Raw genomic sequence first — 27,345 nt, 5'->3', positions numbered from 1 at the left:
TCAGCCATGAGAAATACTGAGTGTTTAATACAATAAGAAAAACACCACCAATGGGAAAGGAAATGTACAACTGTTGAAAGAGGAAAAAACTGGAATCTTAATACTGACATTTAGTTTACACATTAAATACCATGTTCCACTCAGACCAAAGCCAGGCACCACATTTATAACAATGTTATTAGATTAACCTGAACGTTCACGTTAAAGGGGACCGACTCTGCCTTTCCTTATTTGCCGTCATACTGTCCCAGTGCTGGAAGCTAATAAAGCCAACGTTATCCCCTTTTTTTTTTTCTACTGTAGGCTTTAACAAATGTCAATTCAGGCAATCAGTGCATAAGCCCCACCCACCCGATATTTAAATCTTAATGAAGGGCAGCCAATCAGAACAAAGTTGGTTTGAAGTGAGCTAAAAATGGCTTCAGACAGGCTGATCTGAAGGACAGCACTAATAAGATGAAGGTTATTTTGAAGTGTGAATCATGCAATTCTATTCTAACGAGTCCAAGATAAAATGCGGTGCTGGAAATGAGAACGGGTCCACTTGAAAATGATTCCTGATGCATATGGGCATTTTATAGTTGAGCATAACAAACCTTACTTTGATTGTTTTGTTTTTTTAGTGTCCCATTTGTATCCTATTAGACTAATTTCCCTTTATATAATCCCAGCACAAACAGTTTAGACAGGAATGGCCAAAAAAAGGGAAAATCTAACTTTCTGGCAGACGACATCATCGTGCACTACAAAATTCATCCTCTGAAAATTTTCCCTTCTAAAATTGGTTTTCTAATTTTGACACTATTCATTGAACATTGCACCCCGTTATTAATTCATCTGTGTGTTGCATTAAACTCCTAAGTTTTCACCACACATTGCAAACTGCATTACTCCTATATGACCAACAGGAGATATGATCACTTCCATTTCAAAGTTCAGCTTTGTACAGTTTTCTGCTCAAGTTACACTTACATGAGATACAATTTAATCTCAGGACCTTATAAATGAGGCCCTTACAAACACACTAACATCTAATATATGCTGCTCCAAAAAATAAAGGAACATTTCTCAATCAGTACAGCATCAAGTCAGTTAAGATTCTGGGACACTGATGTGGTCAGTTAAGTAGCAGAGGGGGTTGTTAATCAGCTTCAGTTAATGATGTTAACAACAGTTGCACTAGGGGAGCAACAATGAGACAGGAGAAACAGGTTGAGTGCTGCCAGAGCCACTGGTGTGAATGCCTCTGACCAAACAATCAGAAACAGGGCGGCCTGAGGGCCTCGCGTCCTCTAGTGGGCCCCTGTGAAGCCTGGTTTGCATCTGCCATAGAATACCAGAATTGGTAGGTCCACCACTGGTACCCTATGTGCTTCACAGATGAACACGTTACAGCCACGAAAGGGTCTGGAGAATGCTACGCTGCCTGTAACATCGTTCAGCATGACTGGTTTGGTGGTGGGTCAGTGATGCTCTGGGGAAGTGTATCCATGGACCTCTCCAGGCTAGGCAACCGCATCGGGATGAAATCCTTGGATGCACTGTCAGACCCTACGCTGGTGCAGTGGGTGCTGGGTTCCTCCCAGAAGCCACCAGGGTGGCTGTGGCTCAGGAGGTAGAGCAGGTCATCTACCAATCAGACGGTTGGTGGTTCAATTGCTGGCTGCTCCGGGCTGCGTGCCAAAGTGCCCGGCTTCGTGATGAGGATATGATATACTTCAGCCTCTGTGGGTTGATAATTTTTCTTTCTATCAAACAATGTGGCATCCTTTCATTCCTAACACGTTATCCAGTCCATATCAGTGTAGATATCCAACATGATTTTTTTTTTTCCCATTGAGCGTGATTTCAAAGTGTTCCTTTAATTCTTTTAGAGCAGTGTGTATACACAACAGCATAAAAAGAGCACTCCACCTGTTTAGGACGTCTGTAATACTGCAGCAGATAGAGCTCACATCACAGAATGCTTTTGAATTGTTTGGAAAGCAGCAGGAATATTATCAGTACCTTTAAAGTGACGGAAGAAAATAATACTTTGAAACATGATGAGCTGACAGCTAAAACATAAAACACTGTAACATCTCAAAGAAATCTGGTTACCTGTACAAATATCCTATTTCACGCACCTGGCTCTCATCACACAGCAGTGTCAGTGTGGCAAACATTCAAGTTACCTCAGAGCAAGTACTGAAGAGCAGTGGGCTACATGTAGTTTAACTGCATGTCTGTATGGTGACTGAGCTCAGGCTCCGATGGTAAAAACTTTGATGGAGTGCTAAAAATCAGATAAATGTATTCCAAAAAAATGTATTAAAAGATGGATGAGGCCACCATGACTCCACCCACTGGTTTGTGAAGCCTTTATGAAGCCTTGAGGTGAGCGTCTCTTCATCATTGTGTTGGGGGATGTAATGAGTGAGGAGTGGATCTGACACAGACGCACAACTTCTCAATCACAATTTATCAGTCCTGTATAACCCTCCTGTCTGACACTTGGAATGACCAACATGAACTCAGTGTTTTATTCAGTATGATCCCAAACAAGTCACTGATCCTATGAATTCATCAGGAACGCGTTCACAGAGGTCCTGGCAGGGTGCTGTTTCCCCATAGACTTGTATAGGACTGGAAGTCTTCATACAACCACAGGTATCATTAAAGAGTGCAGGTTGAAGGCACTTCTGTGTTGGCTTCACTTTTCAGCCAAAACAAGCTACACCCATCATTTACACAGTGCATGGTTTCAGCACAGAGCCTTCATCACGACGTGTGAGCTACACAAGTGGAGTGATGCTGGCCTGCTGGCTCAGGCATGCGACTCCAGCTGCCCTGTGTCGTACACACAACATCCTTCACTTTCCTCACGCCACATACCAAACACACCCTCCCAATTCCGTTTAAACTCCAAATTTCCCACCTCTCCCTCTCATATGTCAGCACTTCTGCCCTGCTAGTTCAACATCTCCACAACCCTGCCTCCTCCTCCTCAGGGCTCCCTGTCAATTTTTACGTGTAGCATATTTACAGAGGATGAAGAGCTCAGAGTCAAGACGCAAAACTGTATTTTGCTGGTTTTCTGACTGGGAGTCAATTACATACAGCGGCAGAGTTCATGCACAGCTGAGTCTTGAAACCAGTTATCTGGGAACCAATCAAATTTAGGGTCCCAAAACTCGGATCGAAGCGCCGTCATACATGATATAAAGCTTCATTTATGAGAGCCACTGATCCTTGACGCACTGACACCACACCGACCTCAAAAGACGATGACAGACACAGTGAGCGGCTCCATCCGCTGCCTGTGAAAAAGTCCCAGATTTTAGAAGCATTAAGCTAAAGTCACCATGTGGAGTTGTGCTGTTTCTCTGTGGGGTTCCTGTCGAGCCAAACGTGAGTCATTAGTCACTGTCTCAGATTGTAATGTGCTACTTTTGTTGTTATTTTTATGTTAACATAATTCTGGAATACATTTATTACTGTGTAACAATGCTTCCTGGTTGAGCAGCAGAGTTGAGTCTGCCAATGCCACATACTCAACTCTGCTGCTCAACACACAAATGCAACAGGCTTTCCAACAGTATAAGGTTTATTGCCAAGAAGCATTGTTACAAGCAAATAATCAACAAACACAAATTTCCTGACTTTCTGTGCTAAGTTTAGATTTCTTCCTCTAGACTTGTTCTGCTGTAATCCCATTACATCACGTGTGAAGTAAATTGTAGTTTCTCAGCACTGCTGGTGATAAAAAGGTGCTTTAATGTGTTTCTGAGCTGTGAAGTAGTAAAAAATCCAGACTGCAAGAAGAAAGTAGAGTCCCTCTCCTTCATATTCCCACAACAACATTTCCATATTTCCTGTGATTTATAATACTGAAACACTCTCCCATGAGCACCGGATCAATAAATGACTGTAAATGTGTGCACAGTGATGAACATCTAAACCGTGTTTTCATTATGGCTTCATTAGAAACAGTTTAAAAGTGCAGAGTTCCTCTACGTTAAAGTCTGTTAAAAGGACACTCGTCAGACGGCCAATAGTCTGGACCTTCTGTAGTTCACGTCTCTTTGCTTGGGTATTTCCACCTTCTTACATACAGGTGACCTCGGCTTTCCCCTCCTCCTGCTCAAAGCCACCTTCCTCCATGTGTGACAGGGAGCTGGGGTACCCTCCTCCGAACACCGGGAAGCCCCCGATGCCTCCTGCAGCCAGAGAGAGGTTGTCTGGAGGGACAGAGCTGCTGACTGTCCGACTCACAGAGTGACTGGACACAGACTGGAGACAGAGAAGGACACAAGTGGAAGATCAAAACCATCTGGACCATGAAATGGCACATATAGCACCAGAGTATGTTTTTTCTATCCAACATTCTTCTAAGTAAACTCTGTTTGTCTTGATGACAGCTCTGCAGACAAATAAAGCTGCTTCATCAAGTCCACACGTGGAACGGTTTCATATAACAGGTGATTTTTTATACTTTCCTAAAACTTATTAAAGAAAGTCCTTCTGATAATGCACTATATTGCCAAAAGGATTCACTCATCTGCCTTCACGGGGATATGAACTTGAGTAACATCCCATCATTAATCCATAGGGTTTAATGTGATGTCAGCCCACCCTTTGCAGGTATAACAGCTTCAACTCTTCTGGGAAGGCTTTCCACAGGTTTAGAAGTGTTTATGGTAATTTTTGACCATTTTTCCAGAAGTGTATTTATGAGGTCAGACACTGATGTTGGAGAGAAGGCCTGGCTCACAGTCTCTGCTCTAATTCATCCCAAAGGTGTTCTATCAGGCTGAGGTCAGGACTCGGGGCAGACCAGTCAAGTTCTTCCACACCAAACTCACTCATCCATGTCTTTATGGAGCTGCTTTGTGCTCTGGTGTGCAGTCATGTTGGAACAGGAAGGGGCCAACCCCAAACTGTTCCCACAAAGCTGGAAGCATGAAACTGTCCAAAATGTCTGTGTACTGTTCTTGAGCTAATCAGAAGGCCACATGAAGTTTGGAGGTCTGCAGTGACTGAGTTAGTGACCTCTGCCAGAGGTGCAAAGTAACGAAGTACAAATATTTTGTTACTGTACTGTACCTTCAAACATCAAACCGATCTGAGCCTAAATGAAGGAACCATAACACACAAAAGCCAATCCTACCAGACTAGCCTCACGGACATGAAATGATGAAAGAGGCAAAACCATATAACTTTGCACCATTTATAGCGCTGTCTGTAAATTGTGGTCGCGGTACTTCAGCGTCTTAGCTAGTGCTACTGAAGAGGAGCGAAAATAAAGGGAGTGACGTGTTGCGGCAGGTAATTTCAAATCCAATGTTTCTATCAGCTCAACAAATATCAGCAAACACACAAACTGTTTGTGTGCATGTTGTCACACAGTGTGTCTGCTAGCTGAAGGTCCAGCTGCTGCTTCCCAGAATGAGAGAGAAGCTCACTCAGAGATGGAAGAAAGAGGAAGCAGAGAGGTTCGATTTCAAGGTAAGGACTGCTCAGTGACATGAGTTAAACTAGAAATTTAAAGACTACATGTAATGCCCTCATTTTTTAAAATCAGATATTGATCTGTATATGATGTGAAGTTGTGTTTTTCATGTTGTGAAATTTGTTTATTCAAAGGCTGCATGAAAATACTGCAGTTTAGTGCAGGACAAACAGGTTAGTTTGCTGTGCTGTACTTACAGTAAAATTCTGTGTTCATGGTCCGAGTTTGGTTTGGTACATCACGCGCAGCAGAGATGAGTTTGAATTTAAGCTGGTGGTGCTTAGATTCAGTCAATGAATTCAACCTTTATACCAACAGTATGCTGTCAGTGTAGGGGATGAAAATCAGCTCAGATATCTTGTGAAACACTGAGTTACATCTTGTTGAATTCACTTCATCCACCAAGAGCTGTAAACCTCAGAGCAGCACAGGCCAGCTGATCACAGCCTGCACCCCCCCAAAAATCTACTAGAGCTCACAATAGAAATGATTGTGATTCTTTTCCCCACACTGACCTGCTACACCTGACCTTATTCCCCCACCTGCCAAATGCCACTTTAACCCCTCACTGCACTAATATGTGTGTTTATGTGTGGCAGCAGAGACACTCTCTACAATGTAGGTAACAGATTCAACACGAGCACTCTCATTCGAATTTAGGTTGGAGTAATGTTTGTTTTCTCAGTTTATACATTTTATTATATTCAGTTAGCTTTGCACAAAACTAACTGGTAGAAACGTCCTCCAAAGAGCTACTTTTACTTTCTTTGAGTACATTTCAGAGCTTGTGCTTTTTACTTTACTTGAGTAAAGAAGTTTAATCTTCTTGAATCTGTACTTCAACTTTTAACAGAGTATTTTTTAACACAAGTATCTGTACTTTTACTTAAGTACAGAATGTCTGTACTTTTGCCACCTCTGACCTCTGCGCACTATGACCCTGCTCTGTCATTTTACGTGTCCTACCACTTTGTGGCTGAGTTGCTGTCATTCCCAACTGCTTCCACTTTGCTATAATCCCACTAACAGCTGACTGTGGAATATTTAGTAGTGAGGAAATTTCATGACTGGACTTGTTGCACAGGTATCATCCTATCACGGTACCACACTGGAATTCACTGAGCTCCTGAGAGCGACCCATTCTTTCATTATGTTTGCAGAAGCAGTCTGCATGCCTAGCTGCTTGGTTTATACACCTGTGGACATGGAAGTGATTGGAACACCTGAATTTAGTGGATTTGGATGGCTGAGTGAATACTTTTGGAAATATAGAACATCTCTGGTGAGGAGTAGTATAGACTTTCTCCACCAGGGGGCAGCATAGCCAGCAGCATATTCCTGCACATTTTTCATCCATCTTCATCACTGGGTCATGCTGGTAATAGAGTACTGGCTCTTTCTTTCACTAAATACTGTTGTCGTTCTCCAGTCATAACATTTACACACTGAAAAGCATCTGAGCCTTTGTCAAGCGATTCATCTATACAAAGTCCCCCCCCCCCCCAAAAAAAAAAATCTTTTTTTACATCTCACCTGGTTCCTCGGTTGTCCTGCTGTCTGACTTCTCACTGGCCTCTGGAGAAACACAACCTGCTTTGTGGCCAGATTCCCATCACTGCATGCAACAGCAGCACCAACAGGTCAGAAATGCAACTAAAAACATATCAGGAGAAACAATATCTTCAAAAACGGATCTACCTGTCGTGCCGGATGATGGGTGTGGGCAGCACGCACGTGAGCAGCCAGCCAAACTCAGCCAGAGTGTGGAGGAGGGGCCCGTAGTCAGTTTTCACATTAGAGTCCTGCAGGGAAACAACATGTGCACATGTCATAAAACCACTCTCAGGAAAAGAGGCCTGGATGTCTGGGCTGAGACCCAGCTGCAGTTCTCAATAATGTCACTTCTGGCTTGATTCCATGTTTTCATTTGATTTTTTAGGAACCAGTCATTAAGAGCCAGTTCCTCCAACGTACACCCGCTTTAAGGGGCCGGGTTCTGGCCTCTCCGGAGTTCATTGGAAATCAGATGCAGTCATGATGATTGGTCTGTACTGATCTAAGCAGACACAGTGCAATGAAAAGCTGGCAATGAAATTATTTAAAAATGGAGATAATGCTGCACATTTTCTTCTTAAAAAGGCAATGTGGAAAGATGTTGCCAGATCTGAATTACTTACACCCAGCAGTAATGCTAATTTACACTTTGGCTAACAGACTGTGTCACCTTTATCATCAGGCTCAAACATGTTTTGTGGCACCATACTTTTTTTTTTTTGGAGTTTTATGGTCAAAAATTGCTCTAACATGACTTTTGATATTAAAGCTTGTCGACTCCAGGTGTGACTACTGAGTGAACTTGTGTTAATGACATCATAATGAGTCTAATATTTCTGAAGACAAGTAGGAAAAGCAGCAAAGTGTAACTGCTTAGTCAGCCAATCCGTCGTGTAGCTACAACAATTTCTATCGCTAATACAAATATGCAGATTCAAACTCGTCTGTTCAACTTTCTAATTCTGTCCTGTGAGACCATGATGTGTTAGCCGTATGTATATGAAATACATGTAATTCTTACCAGAAACTGTGTTTAAAAATAAATAAATAAATTTCTATTTAAAACCTACCATACTTAACTGAAAATATGAAGCAAGGCATATAATACGCAATAATATTTGTGGCTGAGTATGGTTTTAGGACAGCAAAGAAAAAAAATAAAGCCTCATGATTACGTCCTTTTGAAGGGGAGTGGTCAAAAACACCCCCTCTTTCCCACAATCACTCTCCAAAAGTCTAAAAGTCAAACACACTCACTGACCTCGATGACGGTCCACTGCTCGACGACAATTGTGTCATTGGCAGGAGGAGACGTGCTTCTCTCCTCATACACGAACAATCCCTCCAGCGATCTGGGCACCGGCTCGCCTGAAACACACAAGCAGTCCCTGTGACACGTGTTGAAAAACACACAGTCGTGTTTTTGTGGTGAAAAATGATTCGTCTTTACATTTTTGTGTAGCATCTTTCTTAATGATGGTTACTCTTCAATTCAAGACCAGTTCAAACAAATCGAGGTCACAGCAACCCTGCAGAAGTTTGTGAACTTCACACCAAACCTGGAAAGCTACAACTTCCCTGTGCTTTTCATCTCCATCAAATAACTCATAGCACTCGGATGACATCGCCCAGGTCGACATCAAATGGGATCTATGGCATAACTTTTCAGTGCAGCGCTCTATTTCCAGACCCGATTCAGACGCAACCCTGCAAAACTACAGCAGAGCTACAGCAACTGCAAAAAACAAACAAACAAATGCTACTATGAAAATGTCCAGAACAAAAATCAAACATTCACCATGTCTGGCAGAACATAAATGATTCACAGCACACTGCTGCAGCTAGCCAAGTTTCAGCTGCTGAGGAAATGAGAGCGTCACTGGGTTGATAATGACCCAGTTATTAGAAATAGGTTGAGAGTTCCCATGTGTTCATATGTGAGAGGAGAGGAGAGCGGAGAGCTCTCGCTGTAGACCATTTTTACAAACTGCACTCTGCTGAAGTTTTAGGCACTTATCCATCACCAAACACCATCAGGGAGCCACCAAATTCATTAGACAGCATGACAACAAGCACAAACAACCATCACACTTTTGTTTCTTTGCATGTTATAAAAAAGATTTTAAAAGGATTTTAAAGGATTGATTGAAAGCATGACTCAAGTTTGCAATGAGAAAATATGCACATGCTGAAAGACTGAGAAAAGTGATAAAATCCAAAATTAAACCTAAAGTTCCATTTCTTCTACCATTTTTTTTGCTGTATTCATGAAAAAAACCCAAAGATTTACACAAAAAGGTCACTTCCTGTTTTGGCTCCTCTCTCCCACTGCATCTATATTTGGAGCCGTTTTCCTACTTTGGCGACCTCACTTCCTGCTCATCTGCAGAGCAGCGGACATCATAAAACAGCCCCAGTTGTGCTGCAGCAGGTTCACTTGCACTTACTGCACTTATTCAAGGTTGTTGGGAGCTTGGCTGTTCCAGCATCTTGGACAACTTGACACAGTTGGGATGATTTTAGACCGGTTTGATACAGACTTCAAACTTGTTTTTAGATTATTCTTCTAAGTAAGTCAAAACTAAGTTAATCTCTTCGATATGTTCTGTCTCTTCATGTAATCCCACACTGATTCCATGAGATCGCAGCTCTGCTTTTGGATGTGGTTTTGAAGTTCTGACTCTGGACTCAGTTTTGTGTTTTTGGGGTTGGAACTTGGTTTTGAACCAGCTTAGAACTTGGATTGGACTCTGATTTTAAAAGCTTTCACTCTTGTTTTGGACGTGGTTTTATACCCGACTTTTTAAACTTGGCTCTGGTTCTGATTCTTAACAGGTTTTACACAGTTTTCAAACTGGTTGAATAATTAACCCGACCACCGAGGTTCCTATTATCTCTGAGTGGAACACTCGCAGGGGGCAAACATACATTTTTCACTTCATGCTTCTTTGGACTTCCACTATCTTGGTTTCTATGTTGCATCCGAACCATCAGACCAACCTTTAGGTGTGTCCCAATAAACAAAGGAGTCCACCAGTGACCAGCCTTTGCGATAGTAGGCCGCAGTCAGCTCCAACCAATCAGCCTCCAGAGCACTGACCACGTGGCCCTTCCTGGAAACACGCATGGAGAGCGCCCCCTGGTGGTACTGACAGGCCAACGAGTCCAGGGGAGCACAGCCTGGAGCCCATGAGTGGAAGAAGACGAGCAACCTCAAATCTGGAGGCAGAAGTAGAAGCAAACGTTAACAGAAATCTGACTCTGTTCTAACAATATTATCTGTTAAAGCACAGCAATAACTTTTACATGATCTACCTCTGAGAAGATCTGATATTATGACTCATTTTACATCTTTCTTTAAATCCATGATTCCTCCTAACCCAAATTCCCTTTGGCAATCTAAGACAGGCACATTACTCATCATCACCATGGATGTGAACACGAGGTCACACCGCCAGTCAGAATAACCCTAAATTAATATTTAGAGTGTCTCACCAGGACTGTAGGTGTTGTCGTCCAGCTCTCTGTCTCCAGGCAGTGTTTCAGGAGGTGTACGTGGAGGGGAGCGACAGCCCCTTTTTGGACTGTGCACGCGGCCATTGGTGATCCCACTCACCTGCTGGAGGACAGAGCCAATGAATCGAACGCCTCCTCGCGCACTGCTGTTCACCTGTAGCAAAGACAAAAGACAGCTTTAGAAGTTTAGACGAGGTGAATTTATTTTCTAATGTTTAAATTTTTTTATAAAGCCATTAAAACACTTGAACTCTTCAGTATTTATTTATTAATATTTGTTGCTTTTATCATGTCGTGACCACTGGAACCATTCGGGGGATCTTGACCACAGAGTTGTGCACCAATGGACAACAGTGACAAATATACCAAAAATCCCTTTATCCTTGGATCTGACTAAAGCACCGGTAAAGATGGCTGACCCTATCGATGAGTGCTCTGACAGTGTCACCCGTCAGCGAGTCTCCAGGTAAAGGCCACTCCTCCACCCTCAGCACTGGCACGCTGTGACACATGGACGCTGTCTGCTTACTGAAATCACACAACAAAGACAGCTGGTTAGACTCCAGGGGGACTTGTTCAGCAGCAGCAGGTTTGGCTCCTTTGGTCAGGTCAGTGGCACCAAACCTACTGAACCCGTCCAGCTGGAGGTTCAGAGTCCAGCTGTCATTGTCACAGAGATGCAGACACCAACAAATAAATCATTTACAGGCTCAGCAGGCTGCCTGCTACTGTCTCAGCATTTATACACAGGTAAACAATAGTTGAGGCAGCCTAAGTGATGAGAGTACACACAGTTTTAGGGCTGTTTCAACATGAAAGTGAGTGTTTGCCTTTGTTCTCACGATGTCAGCATGTAGATACAGCATGCCTGTGAGCACACATGTGAAAGGCCCTGAATCTCTCCACACACCAACATAATTTCTCTTGATTGTCATATTTAGTCTCTTGAGTTGTGTTCAGTGCGCCTTGGCAGTCATGTTGCCATTTAGTTTCTCGGTAGTTGTTTTGGGTTTCCTGGTAACCGTGTTTGGTCTTGGTGGTTTTGTGTCTCTTTTGTGTTCTGTTTGTGGCTGTTTCAGTGGTCTGTGGTGACTCTGGGCCTCTTTGCGACTGTTGTGCGTTTCTTATGGTGGTTTTGACCTTGATAGTGGTTTCAAGTCACTGTGGTTGTTTTGTTGTTCCCTTGGGTCCCTCAGCCAGAGCCCCATAGGCTTGTTCACTGTACTTCATGCATAACTGTCATATTAAAGCAAAAACATTCATCACAGTCACAGTGGTCTGACCTATCAAACTGCAGAGATCAGACATACTCCATCCTCACTGGCTGCTGAGAGACCCCTGTTGTCAGGTGGATTTTAGCCAACAGAAATTAAATGGTAGTCAACCCCCCCCCCCCCCCCCCCCCCCCCCTGCTGGCACGCAAGTCTGACCTATCAGGGATCTGCATTAAATATGCAGGTGACTTCATTCATCTTTCATATAGCTACTAGACAGTATCATGGGGCAGGCAAGTCTTTTCTTTGATAATCACAATGAAGAGGAAAAGAAGAAAAAAAAAAAAAAAATCAGGAGGACTGTTTAAGTTGGGTTAGGACTGCGTACCTGAGTCTGGGACGGGCCAGAATGGCACGGTAGAGCAGGCTGAAGGGAAGTGAGCGGGTCCGACCCACAGACAGGATGATGGGGTGAAGGGCGGCCAGGAGGTAGCCTTGTGTGTAGTACGGCTGCAGGGCCTGAGGCAGCTCCGACAGTGAGGACACATACTGCACTGTCGGACGGCTACCTGCACACAGAGACATCACTGGTTTATTTTATTTTTATTTTACATCTTTCCAAAGTCTTTCTTCCCTTCTGAATAACAAAGCTGCGCTCCAAGTTAACTGACAGAGATCCAAAGACATATTCAATCATACAACATCACTCTTAGAGCTGAAACCATTTGTTGATTAATCATAAGTTGATACAACTCCACACGTCAGCCCTTATTTTAATGCAATCTGCGAATAAACCCCTTTACAGGACTGTGCAGGCTTAAGAGGAATATATGCTTTCCAAATAATTTTAAATGCTTGTCATCTGTTTCTTTTCTGCTTTCATGTTATCCACTTGTGAACCATCAGAGGTGTAAAGTGAGCAGAGAGAGGTGGAGGGTTTGTGAATGGTGGAGTCTTGTGCCATTTTTCCTAAAGCCCCTGCTGGAAATCCATGAGACCATCAGCATACTTCCTGTGTCCACAAAGAACAGCTGTTCAGAGGGGCTTGGCTACATGCCGCGTGTGTGCGCACACACACACACACACACACACACACACACAAAACCATTTAATGCAATTCAAGATTTTAATGAACAATTTGCGTATTTTGGAGGAAGCATAATAAAGAAAATAAAAAATGGGAATGACACAAAGGAAGTGTGTGAGAGCCTTACTCATGTTGTAGGGACATGTTTACACAGTCACACTGTGGAGATTCATTGTTTGCTCTCACCAACATAAACGTAATCAATTTTAATGTGCAAACGTGATTAAAGGTTAGCGTATGTTAATGTAAACACAGCTTTGTGTGTGCTTTTCTGCTAATGTTGTGGGTGGTTGTTGTTTAGGGTACATCTGCATGAAATTAATGTGGTGTACAGTCCCCTGAAGTCAACTCATAGTACAGGGAGAAAAAACAAGTTCCCATAAATATCAGTAAAGTTTAGGGTGAATACTGGGTTTAAGGTGATGGTATATCTACAGGAAATGAATATGTAATGTGTAATATGTATATGTAATGATACCTGAACAGTACCAGTCAAAAGTTTGGGCACAGAATGGGTGAATGTGTCCAAACTTTTGACTGGTAGTGTGTGTGTGTGTGTGTGTTTTCGTGGGACTAACTAGGTTCACACAATGTGGGGAATTCCTGTCTCTCATACTGGAACAAACTCTGGATAAGACTTAAATTTAGGGAACTGAGTGAAAGTCAGTACAAAAGCCTGTGAAACGATGAAAACATGACTGTCTGTGTGTGTGTGTGTGTGTGTGTGTGTGTGTGTGTGTGTGTGTGTGTGTGTGCGCAAAAGATAGCAAGAGAACATTCTTCGCTGCAACCACCCCACATTCTCATGAACAAACACCCAAGAGACCGGGGAGACCAGCACACAGCTGAGGTCACTGCAGCCTCTGAATGAGCCGTCTGGCTGGCTCTCTTTCTGAGAGTGAAGACCACCAGAACCTCAATAAAACCAGTAAAAAGTCAGGGTCGGGCAAATGCTGCTACAGTTTAGAGGCATTCCTGTGGGCTTGAACGCTGCTTCCAACGTTTGAGGTGAACTGAAATTTAACACATGTTGCAGCTGCTGGAAAAAGCTGATGCAGTTCTAAATACGACTTGTACACAAAATAAGCGAAACTAAGTGCCTCAGTGTGGAGAAGGCCCCCTTAAAAAGTGTGCGTTTTCCTGCAAATTTGAAACTTTGCATTAAAATTTTTTTTTATCAGGGATACAAATTAATATAGAGTACTGCTTTTAATAGCTTATTTAGACTAATGGTAAACTGTTCAGCCTAATGTAGCAGCTTGGGAGCCAAGTTATCATAAAATGAGGCCTGTACTATAGCATGGAGAAAAAGGCTTTATCAAAGCTGTTAATAACTTGCAGTGATATAATGTAAAGAGAATTTGAATGAGGTTTTCCCATCAACAAAGTCACATCTTTAGGAGACAAATCACATTTAGTCGAGTCAAACGCTGACCACTCACATGAGGGTGTGGAGTGTCACCATCAGAAAAACAGGCCCCCACACTGCGATTAAATGCTCCCAGGAGGAATTTGTTAGTGTACAAATACACCTCTAAACAAGGCTTTTGTAGCAGCCTTTTGCTCTTTCTCCTCCCGTTTCAATCCTCACACCCCCTCCCATTCTGCTGCCACTCGCCCCATGGATCCACACACTGAGGCCTCTGTTCAGCGGGGCATGGGAGAAAAAGGCGGAGGAGGGGGGGTGAAGAAGGGAAGCCTAAAAAAGAGGGGGTAAAGAAGTAGAGGCTTTGAAGAGGAGTTGAGTAACAGGAGGGCACAGAGAGGGGTGACACAGCTGAGGAAAAGGAAGGTAAAAGAATAACGGAGGAAAGGAGGTAACGCCAAACGGGGCGGGGGGGTGTTACATGATGGATTTCACAAACCTGTGTGTGAAGGTGTGAAAAGGAGAAAGCTGCCTAGCAACAAGGAGTGAATACATGAAGAGCAACATCACTACTGCTACCCTAACCTACCTGAACACGCCTGGTTTTCACTGTCTTTTAAAAACCTGCAGACAGGGTTTGTAGTTTTTCAATAACAATGATCAGTATATAGAAAAGTTAAGGCTCTGCATTACAGTGACAAAGACCCTAAAGCCACTGTGAGTTACATTTCTATAAGATCCACATATAATAAAAGCAACAGATCTGGGTCATTTAAACACAGTGTGTGTGTGTGTGTGTGTGTTGGGGAAGAAATACAGTTTGTATGGTGCTCCTATATTAAATACAAATTTACTGGCAAGCATCAGCCACCTCTTTGGCTGGAATCTTCTTTCTCACACTGGCATATGAATCACCTCTCCTGCTGAAGAGTATGGTTAGAATAATCTACACCTCACTGAGCAAAATATGAACTGATGTCTGATGTCCAGCTCAGTTGAGCTGGAGTCCCTCTGACTGTGGGACGAGACCCTCCCTGAGGAGGCAGCTGAATGACATCGAGGACCACCTGGACAGCAAGCCAGCTGTTAGTTAAATGCGACACAGGGCAAACAGGGGCTAGTAGCCTTTGAACTTTATAGAAATATGTGAAGTGATTGCTAGTAAATGGATCATGGATAGTGTAATTGTCTTGGATAGACAGGCGGAAGAAAATGGATGGATGGATAAAAAAAATAATTAGAAAATGCTAAAGTGAATTACCAAATATACTATTGACGGTTGTTGATACACCTGGGTACACTGCTAAGTAATCCATGTATAGGGAAATGCCAAATAAGATATAGATTTGATCACAAAATGTTGGCTGTGAAGAGGCTGGTATCATGAGATCCTGCAACTCATCGTGTACTTGACATATCTGAAAATAATAATAAAAAGGTTATAAGACAGAATTATGTATTTCTTCACTGCATTTGAAATCTCTTTCATAAAGTGTTGCCTACTAAGATGAAATAAACACACACACACACACACACACACACCTTTCTACATGTTCATTAATGATTAATCTGTACATATTTCCTTACAAAAAATAACAAAAATACACATCTTAGTGTTCAAAGCTTCTGCAGACACACCAGCTTTGGTGCACTTGAATGTCTAGTGATGGGTTCAGCAAGTACATATTTCTTCTTGTGTGAGGTTTGTGTGTGTGCAGTCAAATGAATGTTCCCATTCTCACTGGTGTCACGCCAATTCAGCAGCAGCAGGACTGCTAGCAGAAAAAAAAATGACTGTGGTAGTGTAGATATATCGTTGTCTGATCACTGTCAAAAATCAGACCTTTTATCTGCTTTTTATTTGGCTCAAACAGTCCTAATGAACAAGAGCCAAAACACAAGAACTAGCATAAACAACATGACAATAGTTGCTGTGTTGACTTAAATATGCTAATGTTAGCTGCTATCTCAGCTGTCACTATTCATAAACAGTAATGCTAAAATTTAAGGATGTGGAGAATGTGTTATTTCATCTAAACATTTTTATATATGACTATTGGTTCATTTTTTCCCCCAACAGTCTTAGTGCACCTGTTATCCTGGTATTAGATCCAACTAAACAATACACATTTTCCAGAACTGGTTATTATTAAATTAATACAGAAGAGCAGGACAAACATAAATAAGATGAAAAGTACTTACTTTTTTACCTAAATAATTTACACACTTTGATTTCTGCTCAGTCTTTATCGCCCTTCGCTGTCACTCATGGTTGAGCCAGTATCTGTATTTGCTCTGCTCTCAAGTTCTCTGTTTGTACCTCCTCACACTCGGAGCAGAACAGATGAGACAGACGAAATGAATATAATGTAAATTGACAACAACACATTACTGTAAGTATAATTAAAAGCTTCCAACAAAGTGTTAAACCTTGTTAGGAAACACTTGTTAGGAGCGAGAAAGAGAAGCTAACAAAAAAGGTGTCGTTCAATGAGCTCTTTAGTCATCAGCTAAGTCAAAAATTATGACAAAGACAAATTATGACAAAGAGCCAAAGACAAGCTTAGCACAGCAGGTGTGAAATACCCATGCTATGTAAGCTTTCCTGCTAGCACCTGCTGAACTGCTGGTAACACCTCATTTAATAGAATTGAAGTGATGAGCCCCAAAGATGATTTCCTATGATCAACATCATCAATACCCAATCGAGCTTTTTGAGTCAGGAACAGATCTGAATACTACATTGGTGCATCCCTTGTTCAAGTGACCACATTTTTGCAGTTAAGTCAAAAACTACTGCAAACTAACACAAGCTGGTGGTCCAGTGAGGTATTTCCAAATTCAGGGGCTGCAGCCTTCAAAGGCTGTATTTGAAGGCCTATTATGTCACAAAAGCTGTCCAAATTTAAAGGTTCATTCAAATGCCGCTGACAAATGCATTCCCCTTTTGCCCGGAAGGACAAATCAAGTGTTTCCTTTATGATTTACCCTATCCCAATCCTTTGTGGTCTACCCTATTATTGCAGGCCAAAGCTGTTGGGGGAAATTTTGAAACTAAAGTGGCAAAAGTGGAAGAGATTATCCCTGATGTACTGGCAACAACAGTACAACTGCTGCAGTTCCTCATGGATTAAATACACCAAAGAACAAGCAAAAGATCGGGCTCCATTTTAACAGCTTCATTCCACAGCTGTGCTCACTGTCAAGGTTGCTAGATGACAGGAGCTGAGGTAAGGGCAGGAAAAGCTGGTGACGCAGATTTGAACACTAGACCGTCCAGTTTCACAGCCACTCTTCCGTCCTTTGCAGCCTCCAAAGGATCTGACTAGGGCTGCAATGATTCCTCGAGTAACTTGAATAATTCGATTATAAAAAATCCTCGACACAAATTTGTTGCTTCGATGCTTCGTTTAAACTCTGTAGTGCTCAGGTGTCTATATACCCACATTAGCAGCATACCAACATATCGTAACGGATTGCCATAGTTTGCTAGCGGGCACTGCCATTAGCACTACGATCATTTGGTAATGATGGGTCCAAAGCAGCAGCAGCAGCGCCTTTTCCTGTAACCACATTAAAACTTTTACTGGAAACAGCTCGAGGAGCCCTTCATCAACCACCTGATCAACAAGTGTCAACATGAAGAAAAGAGAACTTTATAGCTGCTCCCAATCAAGGGAAGTTAAAATATGCAGGTGAACTGTTAATAAGACAAAAGTATTTCTTATCCCATTACTCAATTAACTAATGGAATAATCGATACAATACTCGATTACTAAAATAATCGATAGCTGCGGTCCTAGATCCGACCATGTCCTTTGAAGGATGCGGCCCCTGAATTTGGACACACCTATTCAGTACCTTTAAACTGCTGACTTTTGGCTGCTAGCTTGTTCCATGCTAATGTTAGCTCTCCTAATATAAAATTAAATGAAACAGCTCTGCCCCATACATCATCCCACTGTCACCATTCTCATCTCACAAAAATGCTTGATGAACAAAAACATAACAAGATCTAAATTTAGAGAACCTTATTTAACTTTTTAATATGGATCTTTTTCGATCATTAGCTTAAGATTAAACACATTATGTCATTCATGATTACTTGTTTAAATTTGTCAGGTCTGTATTGCCTTTCAGTCTCCTTGAAATCTCCTCCAAATTTAATACCCAAAATACAGACTTTAATCTGAAATGATCTGTCATGGGACATTAGATACTCAGATTAGACTGAGATTACAGATAACTGCACTGCCCTCTGGAAATAATAAACCGACCTGGCAGGCAGAAACAGTAAATGCACCATTACAACTGGGACAGTCATCTAAGGCTGGGGTCGGTCAAACCACTTCACAACCCAATCCTCTCTCAGTGGAAGACGATTACGCCAGCTCATTCAGTCAGACATGAATATACATCACTTTACGTTTAGCCATCTTTCCATCACTTGTATCCTTCCATTTATTCATGTGGTCCTCACATCACCCTTTAATCCTTGAATCCCCTCATATTATTGATCAAGTCATTGCATGAAGCTGATCCATAAGCAGGGAAATACAGGCCAAGGCTATTCTTCTGTCAAGACTGCTCCAAGCCTCAGGCAGCTGTCATGCAGTAACTCACTTGTGACAAGAACAAGAACAGGAATTTGTCACCTTTGCAGGAGGATGCTGCATTTCTTCACAGGACCTGTAGAGCTACATGGTGTGCAAACTGAAAGCTGGATCATTAGGCAAGTATGTGACCAGGGACAATATTAAAAAGACCATCATTACATCTCGTGTTTTTATTCATATGAAACAATTGGGGTGGTGTGTGTGTGTGTGTGTGTGTAAAGAAGTAGCATTTATAGCCTAAGGTAGTTTACAATACCCGTCCCTAGATGGACCAATAAAGTACGTAAGACTGAGAAACAAATGTATCAGAGACAGAAGAAACAAAGTTGGCCATAAATATCCAAAATAAATCTAAAAACACTAAACAGCAAACTATGATGCAATAAAGCAAATAAACAAGAAGCAGCAGATCATTCGTGATCACATCACTGATCCAGTTTGAATTCTGCAGTTTCCAAGTTTTCTTCTTTTTATCCAAATATGGATTTATATAATTATAATTTATTTTAATTTATTCATTATATAATTTATTCTTCTGCTTATCACATTCACACCTATGGGGTGATGTAGGGCTGGGTAATTAATTCTAATTGAGGTAATCTTGCCCATGTTGGTTATTTAGTTTTTTTGTTTTTAAATTCTGTTAATACACTCCCTTAGCGTGTACTGTCCCATTTAAAACATAGTAGAGCATGTTGGCACGGGATTGTGTCCGGTCCAGTCAGCGACATGGAAAGATCATGGAGGAAAAGTCAAACACTGAACCAAATGTGCAACAAAAGCAGTTTGTGCCAAATAAAAACACTGTCTGGTGTCTGGACACATTTTTGGCATTAGTAAAGATGTGAGGTAGTTTCAGGGACTGAAGGTAATACCAATTATAACACTTGGAGCACAATCACATTACCAAAAACATTTTTTTTTTAAATTCTTAATCAGAGTTTAGCACCAAGTCAGTTAAACCTCTGGGATATTGATCAGGTCAGTTAAGTAGCACAGGGGGTTGTTAATCAGTTTCAGCTGCGTTGGTGTTAATAAAATTAACAACAGGTGCACTAGAGGGGCAACAATTAGACAATCCCCAAAACAGAAACCGTTTTACAGGTGGAGGCCACTCACATTTTTCCCTCCTCATCTTTTCTAACTGTTTTTTTTTTTTTTCACTAGCTTTGCATTTGGCTAGTGATGGTTAGCACTGCTGCCTCATAGCAAGAAGGTCCTGAGTTTGAATCCACCTTGGCCCGGGCCTCTCTGTGAGGAGTTTGCATGGCTTGGTGGTGGGTCAGTGATGGGGAGGCATATCCATGGAGGGACACATAGCTCTATACAGGCTAGACAACAGCACCCTGACTGCCATTAGGTATCAGGATGAAACTCTTACACTGGAGCAGTGGGTCCCGGGTTCCTCCTGGTGCACGGCAATGCCTGGCCTCCTGTGGTGAGAGTATACCAGCCGTTCCAGGAAGATGAAGGAATTGATACCATTGGCTGGCCCCCATGCTCACCTGACCTAAATCCAACAAAACACCTCTGGGACACCATGTTTTGGTTTATCTGATGCCACCAGGTTGCACCTCAGACTGTCCAGGAGTTCAGTGATTACCTGGTCCAGATCTGGGAGGAGATCCCCCAGGACACCATCCGTCATCTCCTGCCATTGTCAGGGGGCCACACAAACTACTGAGGACCATTTTGAGTTACTGCAATTGAATTTCAGCAAAATGTTCTAGCTTGCTGCATCATTTTTTCACTTTGATTTTCAGAGTGTCTTTGATTCAGTCTCTGCAGGACGATAATTTTAATTTCCATCAAACCATGTGGCATTCTTTCATTACTACCATATTACCCAGACCATATCAGTATAAATATCAGCATGATTTTTCTGCCCATTGAGATCTGAGCAGTGAAGTTTTATAAATTAAAAAAAAAAAAACACAACAAAGGATTTTTATAAAGATTAAAAACCACACAATTGTAATGATCTTATACCGTTTTACTGTTTCACTCATATGAGTTTTTTATATTCACTAATAATGCTAGGCTACATCACTGATCACTTTATGTGAAGGTTTGGCTGGGTTAACCTTAATGAGGCTGTACTTTTGTTATAGTCAAATAACTTTCTCTTTATGCAGGAATTTGTAAGTAATCTCCCAGGTTTTAAGAACATGTTTTTAGTAAACAGTTACAGTTTTATACAACTTCCTGATTCCTATAATCTCCAGAACTGAGGTCAATAGTGCAAAGGCAGCATGACCCATAGAGGCATAATATTGTAAAACCATGCTAAAATAAAGAGGAATTATCCTTGATATGATTTTTTTCTTCAAGTGTTCTTTTCAGGTGGAAAAACTGCTTTACAGTCTGAAGTCTAACACCAGAAACAGAGGGAAGATGCTCTAAGTTTGTTGGAATAACTCAGGATGCTCAACGCTGTGAGCATGGGGTTCTTAAATGATGTAAGCAGAGATGTAAGATGCAGTTTTAAATGAAAAAAATCAATAACTGCAAAGATTCAGCAGAACTCTACATGCTTTCTTTCTCCCACAGAAAGAAGAATATGCACAGCATATATGCTATATATACACCTCAGCTAGCGATAATCAGCTCAGGAAGCATTAGCCATTAGGCACTTTGATGTACTGCCTCGGGCTCCAGGCCCCGCGTCCAGTCTCCTCTCAGAGTAGAATCAGGCCAAGCTGACTGGGAGCACTGGGAAATGCATGGTGGGTGTGATAGTGGGTATGCGATAGCCACTGTGTCCCAGAAATGCTTCACTGCTTCAAGGAGAGGTGACGATATCCTTGAGCCAGGGGTACAGTTTTATTTATGAAATCTGAATCCAGTTGTGAACCTGTTCAACAAATTATTTCATACATATCTAGTTGATTTTGTTCTCCACAAAAGGCCCAGTGCAAAGCTAAGGACAGCACAATGAGGTCTTGTTTTCCCAGCACAGGCACCACGCTCACCCTCTCTCTGCCCTCTCTTTGCTGTTCAGCAAGTGAGAGGAATGAGGCTTAGATAATAACAAGGAGCAAAGCGCTGAAACCCAAAATATGACATCTGGGACAGCTCTACTGACAGCTCTATCATTTTCATTTTCACACAAAGTACTGACACAAGTCCCAACAAACTGCCACCAAAATGACTGACACTCTCACACTTACCAGCATGCACAAAATGTCACTCACTCACAATTCAGGAAATTAAACAGTGATTTATACACATATTAGTGTCTGGTTTACAAACACAATTAAAGCAGCTAGCTTGTCCATTTATCGTAATTCAATTCAATTTTATTTATATAGCACCAAATCACAACAAACAGTCACCTGTTTGGGCGGGGGGGGGGGGGGGGGGGGGGGGGGGGGCATACAAACTACTGAGGACAATTTTGAGTTGCTGTAATGAAATTTGGGTAAAATGGACTAGCCTGCTGCATCAGTTTTTCACTTTTTTTTTCAGGGTATCTTTGAATTCAGCTTCTGTAGGTTGATAATTTTCCTTTCCATCAAACCATGTGGTATCCTGTCATTCCTAACATTCCTAAATCTGATCAGCAGCCAGTAAATTTGGTGCACATTTGGTGGCACAGACTGGCTTTGTGAGGGTCTCTGATAGCTCATTTGGCAAGCAGAAACTTGACTGACTAAACCACTACAGATTCCACCCATTTTTTTTAACCAAATCATAAAATTAACACAGTCTGTACTAAACCTCTACAGACGGGAACCACTCCAGTTTATCTTTAGCTGTGCCAATTATGGAGCTTCACACTCAGCAAGAGATATTTGCACATTTCAAGTGAGGTACATGACACGGATCCAAGAATCCAGGAAGCCTGAACAGTAATGTGCCATTCTCACACTTCACTTACACACACGCACAAAAAAAGCCACCTTCAGAGAATCAGTCACAAAGATGCAATGCTTCTGAGCCACATGTTGAGGTTTGACAGGGATATAAGTGGCCAAGGTTAAAAGGATGACTCCAGTTTGTTTGAACCTGATGTAGCCCTCATCAATGTCTCTAAAATAAAGTTAAACTGTCATTTAAGCCCTCTTGTGCTGCTGCGATCGCTCACTGCAGCTGCCGAACACAAATTAAGTTTGTTATGCAGCGATGAATCGATTACGAAGCGAAGTCTTCTCACAAAGCTTATTATTGTTGTTACTCGTGTGAACAGCGTTTGTCTAAAGTGGATCTGTGACTCACTTACACCCTGTCTGAAATAATGTATTTATAAGTCTGTCTGAGGGCAAAACCCATGACTCCCTGCTCATGACTGGCTCAGAGAACCAGAGAGAGCAATTTTCCACAGCGGGTCCTGAACCCACTGCTGGTGGGTTACACACAGAACTGGCAACAAAAAAAAAAAGTTTCTGTGGCAACATTAAATGTGTCAAATTCATGCAAGGGCTGAGACCAATCGGTTACTTTTATTTACCCACATGTTATGCTGTATCTAAATTTAAGCATGTATGCGGCACATTGAAATAACAAACACCAAAACCAGCATTCTTTTCATCTGCCGGCCTCTCTCTGTCTGTGCTCATTTGGAAATGACTACACCAAACTAAATATACTTGGCTCTGCAGCTGCTCAAAAACAAACAGGACATTTGACATTAAATTTGATCCCACACGTTTAAATACCTTTAATATCAAAGGCAGTGGAGTTCATGGATATTTCCAGCCCATTTTTGTTCCGTATTGTGGTTGTTCAGTTTGATTTTAATACTGTGTAGCAGAAAAATCTGCAGCTCGATAGTGATAGCCAAAACAATGGCTGCAGCTCTACTACTACTACTCTCTGGAGACGGCACAGCAGGAGCACTTTGCTCCTCTGACCTCCTCTAACTCAAAGAGTGTTCCGTCTCTCCCTGATTCATCAGCGTGCTGGCCTGCCGTTTACATGCTGAGCTCCCATTCAGAACTTAATCACCGTTTCCTTCCAAATAGGTCACAGTGAAAACGGCCAGTCGGTGAGCCAGATGAAGGGATTAGCCTTGGAAAACAGCAGTCTTCACACATGTTCAACATGTTCAAATTAAACTCCATATCAGAGCAGGTGTTTTTTATTACTCTGGAAGGATGCTGCATTGAGCTGCATAGGAAGGTGCCTGAATCAGTGTGTCCATGAGTTTGCTGAGGGAACAAGCGACTAGCAAAGGTGGTAGTGGTGGTGGTGGTGGGGGCCTTGGGTGACCTATTTCACGATAGGCTGGACGAGCAGCCCTGTTACCAGGAGAAATCCAGAGTTAGATGCTAACTCTTTACACACATGTTGAGGACTTGAAAATAAACTAACAGGTCAGCCCCCTTTGTCCTCTAAAACAGTGATTTGGACATCAGCTGCTTCCAGTTTGGCCACACAGTGCTTTTATTACATTTTTCCCAGGGAATTACACATTAAAACCATCATAAACAAGCCTGCTATTTAGGGTCATTTTAGAGCCAACTAAACAATAAGACTGCTCCAGTCAGAAAAAAGGAACAACAACTTTTAGGCTTTTGTAAAAAAGAAACGGAGAATAACTTATATTTGCTCAACTGAACGGCCCATTAAGATTACTGACAACTTTAAGACCAGTGTAAGAGGTATGTGGAGAAATACTGGAAGCAAACTAGAGCTGCAACAAACCATCTATATACAGTTTATAAATGTATAAAACAGAGAAGAATACAGAAACAAAGTGGCTGAAATCAGAAAACCGCACAAAATGAATCCATATATATATATATATATGGATTCATTTTGTGCGGTTTTGTGTATATAAAATGAAGCATCAAATACTTGGTATTTGCTCTGAAAATGACTTAATTAACCAACATAATTTACCTTGCACCCTCGGTGTTGTGATATGTGAATATGTCTTTGCATCTTTAGAATGTTTTCAATCAGCTGACTGAATGAATTAAGCATCCAGTTTGGCACAGGTCTTTGTGTGTGTGTGTGTGTTGCTTTTTAGGTTACTGGGTTGCCATGCCAGTCAATATTGGTGGTTTTATTTTGAAAAGAAATTGCCAAAGAAACAATTCAGGACTGAAAGGAAAAGATACTTCATATTACATTTGAATTTACAGTTAATATTCCCTATAATGCTGCTAAAGACATTACAGCACAGAGCATCTTGTAGTAAGGGTGGATATTAATGATACACTGATCATAAAACTTTGGGTGGATACCAACAATATTCTTCAAAACAGCATCCTTGGTTTTGGTTTTTTTCATTATTCTCTGAAGTTGCTTCACTTGTTCTGACAGTTAACTGTCAACCAAAACTGTTGCCATCCATTCACTGTCAATCAGTTAATCACTTTGGCTTTGAAGCACTGGAAAATGATAAAATTAACATGTAAAATATTTCCTCATGAATCATTTGGTCTGTAACATAGGGAAAATGCCCATAAAAACTATAAGAACTATGCTTCAATATCAGAGTAAACAAATAACTATTTAAATTACTTTCAAATAAGACAAAGAAAAGCTGCTATATTGTCGCGAGTATGATGGAACAAAAAAGATGGACTATCAAAATAGTTGGTGGATCTTTTTCTGCAGTTTATCTTTGAGTGTGTTACAGATGTTCGATCAAAACCAGATGTATGATTAGTCAATGAATCCAGAACATATTCCTTATAACAGGAAGCAGCTCCGATGGGAAATCCTCAAACACTTACTCGAACATTTTCCTTCAGCTGATTGATGGCTGAAAGTATGCCACACGCCTACCTTCCAAACTGAAGTCCAGCAGCACATACTCGTACACGGTGTCTGTTTTGGTCTCCACCTGCGGTCTCTTCAAGGTGGAGTAGATTTTCCCGGGGCTGCTATCCTCCGGGTCTTCCAGTTTCCTCAAGCCGCAGCCCATGGCCTCCAAAGCGGGGACACGCGTTCGCTCAGTGTGGTGGGGGCACCGGGGAAACTGCCGCTCAAAGACTCAGCCTCTCTCGAGCTTGCAGCTTCAGCTGGACCGCCCCATCCCGCCTCGGTCCCGGCTGTTGATTCCTTTGAATTTCGCTAAGAGCGGGAAAGGCTTTGGCCCGGTGGGTTTAAGAGAAGAAGGAGAAAAGAAGGAGAAGCGCGGCGGATGACTTTATGAAGCGGCTTTTGCTTAAAGAGTGCGCCGCTGAAGTGGCTGCATGTCAGGAGCGTGGGGAGGAGGAGCGCGATCCTTGGAGAAAAGTTTCTCTCCACGAACAAGCTGTCAAAAACAGAACAACTTCCGCTGGAAACTTTCAAAGTAAAATAACAGGAAAATGGTTCAGTCAATATTCTAACATTTTTATGCACATAAGACCAAATCTGTCTTCCTGTTTTTCTTTCCTTGTTAATAATTAGATACCTCAAAGAACAATAAAGGCACTCTAAAAACAATAAATATTATAATTAAGATGAATAATGATGAAATAATTGTCAATCATTCTGAATTTGTTGTGAACTGACCCTAATGACCCCTGATGCTCATCTCCACCCACTCCACCCTCTTCTTCACCGCTCTTGTGCTTTGGATGGTTGACCCCAGGTTTTTATTTTATTGGCCCTTTTCAGCTTTATGTACAGTGAAGAGGGACAGGAAAGCGGGGGAGAAGAGTCAGGGAGGACACGCGCCAAATGGCGGCATGGTCGGGACTCGATCCAGCAGCATTTCACTATCTCTACTCCTTGCATCTTCTCTGTTACACCTGTCACCCTCTCATTCACACGCATGTATTCTGTCTTGCTTCTATTGACTTTCATTCCTTTCCTTTCCAGAGCATACCTCCACCAATCCAGTCTCTGTACTCTCACTACAGATCACAATGTCATCTGCAAACATCACAGTCCATGGAGACTCCTGCCTGACCTCACCTGTCAGCCTGTTCATCAAACAAGAAGGGGCTCAATGATGATCGCTGATGTAATCCCAGCCCTACTTTGAACCCAATCTGTCACTCCTACTTCACACCACTGTCCCACTGTCCTCATAATGTCCTACACCACTCACATACTTCTCTGCCACTCCTACAGTACTACACACAGCACAGCTCCTTCTGATCTTCTCTATATTTCTCCATAAACACTCTTAAAACAAAGATCACATCTGTAGTCATCACCTCTCTCCCTAAGCTACCTTCAACAACTCTTTCCCATAGCTTCATGGTATGGGTTATCAACTTCATCCCTCTGTAGTTACTATAGTTCTGCACATCACCCTTGTTCTAGGAAATTGGTATCATTACACCTTTTCTCCATTCCTACGGCATACTCTCACCCTCCAAGCTTGTGTTGAACAGTCTGGTTAAAGTTCTGTCTCTCCTAGACATCTCCATACCTCCACACGTATTCTGGACCAACCACCTTTCCACTCGTCATCCTCTTCATAGCTGCCCTCACTTCCATCTTACTAATCCTCTGCACTTCCTGATTCACTAACTTTCCTCCATCCATCCATCCTCCTCTCTCTCTCTCTCTCTCTCTCTCTCTCTCTCATTTTTTTCATTCATCAGCTCCTC

At 42.0% G+C, this 27,345-nt stretch overlaps 1 protein-coding gene across 1 annotated transcript; it reads right to left on the bottom strand.

The window, feature by feature from the left end:
• Nucleotides 1–7: 7 nt before the first annotated feature.
• rftn2 (raftlin family member 2) lies at nt 8–26,045 on the bottom strand. The gene is made up of 9 exons (XM_030758620.1): nt 25,583–26,045; nt 12,164–12,344; nt 10,981–11,089; nt 10,541–10,715; nt 10,046–10,264; nt 8,307–8,413; nt 7,190–7,293; nt 7,025–7,106; nt 8–4,272 (listed from the first exon to the last, which is right to left on the bottom strand). The coding sequence occupies exons 1-9, from the start codon at nt 25,719–25,721 to the stop codon at nt 4,087–4,089; spliced, it is 1,302 nt and encodes a 433-aa protein (XP_030614480.1). The 5' UTR covers nt 25,722–26,045; the 3' UTR covers nt 8–4,086.
• Between the last annotated feature and the right edge of the window lie 1,300 nt (nt 26,046–27,345).

Source organism: Archocentrus centrarchus, chromosome 21, assembly GCF_007364275.1.
Source record: "Archocentrus centrarchus isolate MPI-CPG fArcCen1 chromosome 21, fArcCen1, whole genome shotgun sequence".
Lineage (NCBI taxonomy): Eukaryota > Metazoa > Chordata > Actinopteri > Cichliformes > Cichlidae > Archocentrus > Archocentrus centrarchus.
Note: the sequence above shows the minus strand (reverse complement) of the source record. Positions and strands in the feature narration are given on the sequence as shown.